General features: G+C 37.6%; 4 protein-coding genes across 5 annotated transcripts in view; 3 read left to right on the top strand and 1 right to left on the bottom strand.

Annotated features, from left to right (window-relative positions):
• LOC310722610 (uncharacterized protein) overlaps nucleotides 1–10,378 on the top strand; it is a 676,055-nt gene that overhangs the window by 294,426 nt on the left and 371,251 nt on the right. The window lies entirely within an intron of this gene.
• The window catches only part of LOC310722525 (polymeric immunoglobulin receptor-like), a 142,830-nt gene that overhangs the window by 121,636 nt on the left and 10,816 nt on the right, over nucleotides 1–10,378 (bottom strand). The gene's annotated exons all lie outside the window — the stretch shown is intronic.
• LOC310722946 (tripartite motif-containing protein 16-like) lies at nucleotides 1,991–4,483 on the top strand (the record flags this gene model as incomplete). Its single annotated transcript, XM_083535765.1, has 4 exons — nucleotides 1,991–2,589; nucleotides 3,347–3,442; nucleotides 3,561–3,794; nucleotides 4,412–4,483. Exons 1-4 carry the CDS (start codon nucleotides 2,251–2,253, stop codon nucleotides 4,481–4,483), a joined length of 741 nt encoding a protein of 246 aa, XP_083391891.1. The 5' UTR covers nucleotides 1,991–2,250.
• LOC310722590 (uncharacterized protein) lies at nucleotides 4,745–8,391 on the top strand. Its single transcript, XM_083535171.1, has 6 exons — nucleotides 4,745–4,912; nucleotides 5,347–5,652; nucleotides 5,750–6,055; nucleotides 6,155–6,220; nucleotides 7,407–7,496; nucleotides 8,033–8,391. The coding sequence occupies exons 1-6, from the start codon at nucleotides 4,864–4,866 to the stop codon at nucleotides 8,089–8,091; spliced, it is 876 nt and encodes a 291-aa protein (XP_083391297.1). The 5' UTR covers nucleotides 4,745–4,863; the 3' UTR covers nucleotides 8,092–8,391.

Below are 10,378 nucleotides of genomic sequence, written 5' to 3'. Positions count from 1 at the left end.
AAACACTTGTGGCTTTCTTTTTAGAACGGAAATCAAATATTGTGCAGAAAGTTCTTCCCAACACTGTTGCAGAAGTCCCCACAAATTTGTTGCACAAATGAGCAGTTGAGGGTTATGGTCCTTGATCAGGGGGCCCAGGAGTGGCAGCGTGGTGGTGCTGGGATTTGAACTTGAAAATCTTTCAAACCAGAGTGAAATGCCTTAACCACTAGGGTACCACCTCCTGCATACTTTCCTAATCATATTTAATGATTGAGCACAAACAAAAACAAGACAGTTTAGGCAGTTCATTCAGGCATCACATCATCCACCATTTTCAGATGGCAGCATTCCATATGCTGGTCAAATGGACATGAAGAATCCTTTAGTTCTAGTTATCTTCCAAAAACCCAATCGGAAACTAACGGAAGCTAATCCTATTGTAGGCATGTTTTTTTTTCCTCTTCATTGATAGAATCCCAAATTTTTATCATCCTCTGAAGCGCTGTAGATGACCTGCCATATCTTTCTCTGAGGCAACCCACAGAATTAATTTATTTCACAGCTTATCAATACACTCGCCCTGCAAATGATTCTTGCAGCTCTCTAGACGACTGACTTTAATTATTTTCTATCCCCAGAATGAGTAAAATAAATGCAGATGAAATTCCAGCAAAGAATACAGGAGAGGCAGAAGAAGGTACAGGAGTGGACAGTGAAAGGATCTTTAATGAGATGATACATAAAGAAAAGGTGTTTAGAGGTGAGGGAGATAATCCAAGCTCAGGAGAAGCCTGAATTGAGTCAACCTGAACAACTTTTAGATCAACTGGAGGATGAGATTGCTGCTTTTCAAAAGAGAGACACTGAGCTTAAGCAGCTTTCACACACATGTGATCACATCTATTTCCTCCAGGTAACACACTGTCTGATCTACAGATCCAGCTGTTCCTCACACACTCTCTAAAACATCGCTCATTACAGGGACAATAAATGTCTGACAAGTGTTTTCCTCCATCTCTGGCTTCCACATTGGAAAATGGTGGCTCATAATGAGGATTCATGATTAAATATTATTGTCAAGGTCTAGGGGTCTACATGAGAGGGAGGAGTTCTACCAGTCTGCCATAGGGAGGTGCATAAGCCCAAATACAGAGGCAAACTCAGAAAATCCATGTTTTTTTATTTTATTTAAACAGTCTAAAAAACACATATTGCAAACAAAGGGCAGAGCTAAAATAAAGTTCAAAATTCGAAAGAGAAAATTCTAAATGTTTTGAGGACTCGAAAAATCTGAAACAACAAGATCTTACTCTGGAAACTCAGTAAAAGACAGGAGATTTAATGAAACAGATAACACAAACAGACACAAAGGATGAACTATCAAGACTCAAGTGGAAACAATGGGAATTAATTAGGGACTCAGGAACGAAATGGCGACATCTGATGGGAAAAAAAATAAAAATAAAAAAATAAAAGATCCAGATCTTGACAGTGCTGGTGCAGGTGTCAGGACAGGTAGAAGCTCATTTGAGCTGCTAGATGGTGTCCAGGGCTCAAGGGCTGAATTGACAGCCGTCTAAACAGGTATTGAATAAACAATGCATAATAAATGAAAATATGGTTAAATGTTAATGTTCCTCTGCTGTATACTAAACTGTCACATGTCAAATGTCTCTGTAGCAGATTTGCCCAGTTTCATGAGGAATTTCATGTTTGCTTGATGAAATAATTAAGACGTGGTAATGCACGTGGTCAGAATAGCACCAGTTAGCACAATTAGTCTCCAAACTGTTCAATACCACCTCATACAAACATTAAGTTTTTTAAATTTAGTGGGGGTTTTTTTTGTTTCTAATTAGTCAGTTATTTTGTTCACCATCATGTCCCCTTATTATACCGTTTTACCCTGAGCCTGGGAGAGTAGCTGCATCCTACTTTTAATATGCTCCACCCACACAACTGATATTAAGCTCAAAGTTTACTCAGTGAAAGCACATATAATCTCGGATTGACGCTCTTTCTCTTTCTCTCTCTCTCTCTTTTTCTCTCTCTTAGTCAGTAAATGCAAAGAAAATGGCCAAGTCCAGTATATCCATAGATCAAGACCAGTTCATCTGTGCGGTGTGTCTGGATTTCTTGAAGGATCCGGCAACTCTCCCCTGCGGTCACATTTTTTGTGAGGTGTGTATTGATCAATTTTGGGATCAGGATAATCAGAAGGGTATCTACAGCTGCCCTAAATGCTGAGAAACGGTTCCACACAAAAACATGCTGAGCGTAAAGAAGACTGTGACCCAAGTTGTATCTGGAGGTGTGGATTGTGATTTCTGCACTGTGAGAAAACACAAAGCTGTGAAATCCTGCCTGATGTGTGTGGCGTCTTTCTGCGAATTTCATCTCAAACCTCATCTCGAACGGCCCGCTTTGAAAAAACACACCTTGACCGAAGCCTCGGAAAACCTACAAGAGAAGATCTGCTCTGAGCACGACGAAGTGCTGAAAATCTATTGTCGTACTGATCGAACCTGCATCTGTCATCTGTGTATGATTGATAATCACAAAGGACATGACACCGTCACAGCTGCAGCGGAAAGAGTCGAGAAACAGGTGAGAATGAGAAAAATGTCTAGTATGAATTCACCATGAAACTTCTTAACTAGAATTGACTGCCTTTTTTTTAAGTATGGGAGAAAACTTGTGTTTGGTAAAATTTTCAGTTTTTGTTTATGAGTGAAATTTAACATTGTTATGAACTGGTCTAATCACATAGTGAGCACTGATAGTGTAAGGAAGGTGGAGCGAGAGAGGGAGAGAGTTCTTTTCTGAACTTCAGACTCTGGCAGGCACTTGAGATGTTACATCATCATTCACTTTATTTACATCCAATCACCCTAGTTTTTACTCTCCAGCCCCAACTCATATCCATGCCTCAGTACTTACAGCACTGGCTCTAAGAATTTGTGGTGGCAGTTCATCCACTCAGGTTCACCCACTGTTAGGTAGCTATCTAATCTCCCATCTGCTATCTGACTGGACCTTAGATCACAAAGGATCCTTCAATATCAGCAATCATAATAAAACTACAGGTCATAAAGTCTACAAAACATTGACAGCCCAAACACAACTACACATTTTTACTGTATAACAATATTTTATGGAATGGCATGTAAAAACAAAAAAAGGGGAAAGAGAGACATCTGGTGGTGGATGAAGGTTAGGCACTTAACACCACATGACCATTTAATTTTTCTGTTTTAATGTTTATTAGGTATTGTGACGGCTCAGTGTAAAAGCACACACACAAACACACACTTAAATAAAAAGCTAATTATAAAGAGCAAAATGGAATTATTTTGTCCCTCAGAGTGAGCTGAAAGCAGAGCAGATCATATCAGAGCAGAGAATCCAGGAGAAGCAGAAGAAGGTGCAGGAGCTGAAACAGGCTGTAAAGACTATAAAGGTGAGCAGTAATGGAGCTGGAAAACACACCTAGAAACACACAAACAAGGACATAGAGTCATGGGATATATGGGATGACAGATGAGCTTTAAATTCTGTGTGTGTGTGTGTCCTAACAGCTAAGTGCTCAGACAGCAGTAAAGGAAACTTTGAGGGTCTTTACTGAGATGATCAAATCCATGGAGAAAAAGCGCTCAGAGGTGACTGAGATGATCAGAGATCAGGAGAAGGCTGAAGTGAGTCGTGCTGAACGACTGGTGGCGCAACTGGAGCAAGAGATTTCTGATCTTCAGAGGAGAGTCAATGAGATGGAGCAGCTTTTACACACACACGATCACATCCGTTTCCTCCAGGTAACACTCACTGACTGATCTACAGATTTTTCTCACACACTGTCGAATATTCCTCTTATTAAGGGAAGGTATCAGGTGAGGAGGTCAGGTTCCACTTTATTTCTGTTTGTTACTGCTTAGTGCCTTAAATTCAAAGATGGTAGGAAGGAAAATGGAGGAAACCTTGAGAGAAACCTACGGTGGCCGAGAAGTGCAAAACACATTAACAAATTTAAAAACAAATGAACAAATCCAAAAACAAATTAACAAATCCAAATCAAATTAACAAATCCAAAAACAAATTAACAAATCTGAAAACACAACGACAAGTCAGACAAACCAGAAAAAGTTGGACAAGACACCTGTCAGTCAAGATATACAGGTGAATGACAGGTGTCTCGTCCAATGATTGATAAGTTTCCATTTACAAACTATACCTATCTTTTCCGGTTTGTCTGACTTGTCGTTGTGTTTTCGGATTTGTTAATTTGTTTTCGGATTTGTTAATTTGTTTTCGGATTTGTTATTTTGTTTTTGAATTTGTTGTTGAATATATAACATTGCAGCAACACTGAGCTACAAAATCCTTCTTTTTTTCCTTTCCAAGCTATCCTTGAAGTTGTAATTGTTTTCTCTAGGCATCTGGACGTCGCTCTCCTGTAAAGGATAGACCAAATTTTGAGACATTTTCGCTTCCTCTGTACGTATGAAAGAGTAAACTCTAATTCTCTCTTTGGACTATGGGGGTGAGATTGGTTCCTCAATAAGAATATAGGTGTGATAAATTTTTTACCTATCCTTATACAACTTCATTGAGGTGATGAACACTCAATTTGGATTCTGATGCTGTGAAAAGATATTTTAAACAGATGGCTAGGTGGATGGAGAGAGCGTGTGAATTTGAGAACCTGCACGTTCTGAACAGATGTAAGAGGAAGTTACAATTTCAAGGACTCTATTGCTTCATTATATGTGGGCTGCATGTATGAGTGGTTGTGGAAACGCTTGCATTTGAACACATTTGTCATTCCTGCTGTGTGTATATTAATGAGTGTGGATGGTAATGAATCGAATTCGGTAAAATTTAAGAATGCGGATTTGTTTTTATCTTCTGGGTTTTTTTCTCCACGTTAATGCAGGTGAGTCATCTGTTCTCTGTCGCTTATTTAATATATTTTTTTTTGTATTTAAAGCCTTTTGAAACATATCATCATGCACATCTTGCAAAGTCCAGCCTTACCATAGTTGTCATGCAATATCTTTGCTTCACCAACCTACAACCAAGCTTTGTATGGTACAGTATGTTGCTCCCCCTTTCACTAACATAATTTCCTTGTTACCTTGTTTAGTACTTGAATATATTCTAAATTTAATGCTCAGGTTTGTTTCTGGTTCCTAGTCGATGGTATTTAGTGCTTTGTTAAATGGTCTTTGTTTATTTTTAACTCTGAATTTAAAGGGATATCTTCAAATTATAGACGAGTACCAAGGTATTACTTGATATTGGTTTCTGTAGAGTTGCTGCAAATGGTGAACTGCTCATTAACAGATCATTACTGGTGTGTTCTTACAGGCTGCAGGCTGGAGGGAAATAAATATATACAGATCACTGCATACGCAGGAGACTCAGTACTGCTGCCCTGCTCCTGCACTGACCTTCACACCAAACCTGAGACATTTACATGGAGCAAATACGATAAAAAGGGTAAATGGATAAAGATATCTCCTGAGAGTGATCAGTACACCGACAAATTTCAGCTGGTTAATGAGTCTTCGGGATATTCTCTATTCATATCCCACGTGACTGGAAACGATGATGGATACTACATGTGTATGAATAAAGTGGGTGAAATCAGATACATAAGACTCATCATCGAAGGTGAATGACTCATTTAAATTCACAACACTACTTCGGTAGTAATCTCATGACAGATTCATCTGATTTAACAGAAGTGCGATGTTTGTTCATTCTCCAGGTTGTACACTGACTGAAAAATTTGTGTATGTGACTGGGTATGTGAGACAGTCTGTCCTTTTGCCATGCTCCTGCTCTGACCTGCAAGCCAAACCCCGCACTTTCACATGGTTATTTTATAACGATTTTCAATATAAAGAAATCTACCCAAAGGACCAGACAAATCTGTACACAGGCAGAGTTCAGCTCATTAATGATCATCCAGGAAATCTCTCTTTACTGATATCACAACTGACTTTAAAGGATGAAGGGTATTACAGATGTGAGATAAGGAAAATCATTACAGATGTTCCACTTGTAGTAAAAGGTAAAACAACATTTTGGATGTAAACTTTATGTACAGTTCTTGACTCATTGCACATCATAATCTTTATTAATAACTTATTCAACTGTTATTTTCTTGTAGATTCTCCAACAAAGACTTCAACATCCACACCCATTATCACAACAACTTCAACTAATTCCACATCAGGTACCACACACCACTCACACACTGGGATAAGACTAGATAACCAATGTTCTAATAACGTTCGTGTGCAAATGATATATTTCAAGCCAGAAAGTTCAATATATCTTAATATATTCATCATGAAATCAAATATCAAAACCTGAACACACATTTCTAAACTACATAGTATTATATAGAAATATACATTTATTTAAAGTAAACTAACTAAAACTAACCTTGAGATATAAATCATTATATACAAGGTGGTATCAAAAGGTTTCAAGTCTAATGGTGCTAACTGGTGCCATTCTGACCACGTCTGCAATTGTATCATTGGACAGGAGGTTAAAACAAAGAGCAATTGTAAAATTCTGCCTGAAATTGGGCAAATCTGCCACAGAGATGTTTGACATGACATACGTTTCACATACGCCGCAGCTGCAATGAGTCGTTCAAGGTGTTTCAGCAACTGCGAAACCTTTAAAAATGGGGAAACCGTTCAGCAACTTGTGTATGGTGATCGTCGAAGCACGGCCCACACGTGATTTCACTTCCGCACCAGCACTACTCACCAGATTTGACTTCAAAGGTCACAATTTTGACACCATTGCGGAGATCCGGAGAGCTTGACAACAAGAAGACTTCCAGGATACGTTCCAAAAGAATGCTGGGAGCGCTGTATTGCTTGTGCAAAGGGACTATTCTGAAACTAAAACTCTCTTTCGGCTTCTTCCATTAGAGGTCCCCACAGCCGATCATCCGTATTCATGATCCGCATGTTTGATTTGGGACATGTTTTTACGCTGGATGCCCTTCCTAACGCAACCCGCCCCATTTATCCAGGCTTGGGACTGGCACTAAGAGTGCACTGGCTTGTGCAACCCTAATAGCTGGGTTTGGTTCCCTGACCGGGAATCAAACCTGGGTCGCAGCAGCGAGAGCGCCGCATCCTAACCACTAGACCACCAGGGAACCTAAAACGTTTTATTCTGAAAATCCTGTAAATAAATAAAGTACTATATTCTAAACATACCTAGTCTTAAACCTTTTTGATTCCAACTCATATTATGATAATTCTGAAATTCCCACATAACTCATTGTATTTCTTTAAAACTTCACTTTTATACTTATTAATTACTTTTTATTTTAAATAAAATTGTGCAAACATCTGTGTAACATAAAAAAGTTATATTTTGACGGATCTTTCCAGAGTCTCTTCCCTTCATCCCCTTCGCCGTGGTGACTGCAATCTTCCTGCACATTATCGTGGCTGTGGTCTATTGCTCCACCAGAAAGAAAGGTATACACCCTTTCAAAAAGTTGTAATCGTATTATTTCGTAGGAAGGTTTGAGGAAAATGAACGAGGACAACGAAGATCTTAAAAAAAATAAAAATTCTAAAATACTTGAAGTTCTTCAAGTCTAAAAGAACACAGGACAATCCCAGATGTTCTGTCTTGCACATGTTCTATAAATTGGATTTAAATGCAAATTAAGTTTTAAGAATTGAGTAATAGCTATTTGACTGTAAGCCGGATGTCTGTAAATCACATACACCTTTATTTTGTATTGGTAACGGTGTTATCACCCAAATAATCAGGTAATAGTGGTGTTTAAATAATAATCATAATACACCTTTGGTCAGAGATGGTCTTTGATATCCCATACTCACATACTAAGATTGATAAGTTATTCACCTGAATTTTCACACAATTCCCTCATGTTTTCTATGATATTTAAGCCATTTTGAGGGATGAGCCCAATTTTATGTGAACCCTTTTACATATGTTTGTTTTATATGTTTTAGATGCTTTTCCTTATTATTTAACTCCCCAGATCTTAAAACAGTTCACTACAGCAAAGGTAATCGAGATGGAACACTGAGTCTGCAGTAGAGCAGGAGATCAACTGAAGATCATACATGGAATAGACCCTGCAGAACTGCTTAGCAGACCAGACTGCATCTAATACACCAACATATAATATTTTATTTCTGAAAGACATAAGGTTTGGATGTTTCCTTTCTGTATGCTAATAAAGAATGACCCCCTCCTGCATGATGTCGGTACCAGGGTTGAACGCTTTTATCGCTCTTTGTTGCCACCTAGTGGAATAACACAGCTAGTGTTTCGAATCTTTTGCACTTAAACAGGAATAATCACAGGCTGTGTAAAGTATTAAAGCATATAAGCATATTTTGTGTTTCACTCAAAAATATTTTTGTGATTATTTTACACTAATCCTGCTGTTTAATTTGTCAATTTTATAATCTATTGTATTTAATTAGTTTTAAACATACAGACTTTTTACATTTCTTTCAGCCCTGCATTCCTAATCAGAACTGGTGTATTTTGGTGTATTTCTGTATATTTGTTTGTACTTTTTATGCACATACAGTACATTACATGTCATTTTCAGGATTTGAGGGATCCTGTTTCTTTGAGGGTTTCTGCAATTTTTAATTTACTTGTGTTACCCTCTTTCCTCACCAGAGGTTGCCGTTGTGTTCCCATGCCTCTGTTTGGTTCTTATTGCTTTTACTTGTGCCCCATTACCCTCTGTTTGGCTAATTAGGGACACTGGGACAAAATGGTTACATCGGGTGGAGATAAAAACTGGAAAGATGGAAAAAAGAAAAAAGAAAAAAGAAAGGCTATAGACTTAGCAGGATTCCTTAGATCCTGACTGATTTATTTATAGATTGTTCACCTTTTACCCGTGCAGTAGCAACTCATACTACATTCAAATAACAACTAAAGCCAGGATCTAGTTTTTAAATAAAAATTATTTACTTTTGAATAAAAGTTTGGTTGAATTTTGGAAATTTGGTTGAGGAAAATTCACTATCGGTAAATTAACTCAACAAAAGAAAAGTCAAATATTATCAGTGTAATTAACACTATAAAGAACATGTTCTCAGCTTGTACATTTTACATCATTTTACATACATACATTCTACTTGCTCTCATGTAATAAACATACGGATGGATGTAAGTGCATATAAAAAAATATGTTTTATTGAATTAACAGGTAGACAAATTCAAATCCAGGCTACACTCAATTTAAAATGATGCATGCAAAAAAAAGAAAAAAAAAAAGAAAAAGGAAAGCAAAGTGCTTTATACTACCAGCTCCTCCCATATGTAGGTCATACAATCAACATAAACTTAGACTGATTAAACAAGACTGATGCTAAGATATGTGAAGGGATAAACCAACGGTGAGACATTGTGGAGATAAAACGTGCTGTGTAACTTAGAAAGAATGTTGAAGCATGCTAACAATGCAAACCAGTATTACATCATAGGTATGATTTGTATTTATATATAAATACTGTTCTATGTTTTAGAGACAGTGGCATTGAGTAAAAGACAGGAGGTGGAGCTGAAGGTAGCAGAGCTGAAGATGTTGAGATGTTCATTGGGAGTGACGAGGATGGACAAGATTAGAAATTAGTTTATTAGAGGGACAGCGCATGTAGGACGTTTTTGGGGAGAAAGTGAGAGAGGCCTGATTTAGATGATTTGGACATGTGCAGAGGAGGGACATGGGGTAGATCGGTAGGAGAATGCTGAGGATGGAGACACCAGAAAGAAGGAAAAGAGGAAGTCCAAAGAGGAGGTTTATAGATGTGGTGAGGGAAGACATGCAGGTAGTTGGTTTGAAAGCGGCCGATATAGAGGACAAGGGGGAATGGAGATGGATGATCCGCTGTGGCGACGCCTAATGGGAGAAGCCGAAAGAAGAAGATATATATATAATAGGGCTGTCAATTGGTTAAAATATTAAATTGTGATTATTCACACATTTTTATCAGTTCTAAATGGACCTTAAATTAATAAATTTTTAGTTTTTAATACCCTAATTAATGGGCTTAAATACTTCATACAAATGTATGTTTATTATTAGTGAAACCAAACTCAACTTAGAGCATAAGGACAAAAAACCTTGTAAATGTTTTAAAGTAATTATAGTGTTTTAAATTCTGTTAATCATCAGGACACCAAACAGAGCTTTTGCTATGTTTCCCCACGGACAGTTTTAATTGCCGGATTTTGGTCTTTGATTTGAGACGAGGCGCTTCAGTAAAACAAACGTTTATTGATTGGAAAAAAATTTCTCTGAAGTTTTATATCTATAATTATCTATATCTATTTTGAAAAAAGGTGTATAATTTAGCTA

Source organism: Silurus aristotelis (genome assembly GCF_946808225.1).
Source record: "Silurus aristotelis genome assembly, chromosome: 29".
Lineage (NCBI taxonomy): Eukaryota > Metazoa > Chordata > Actinopteri > Siluriformes > Siluridae > Silurus > Silurus aristotelis.
Note: the sequence above shows the minus strand (reverse complement) of the source record. Positions and strands in the feature narration are given on the sequence as shown.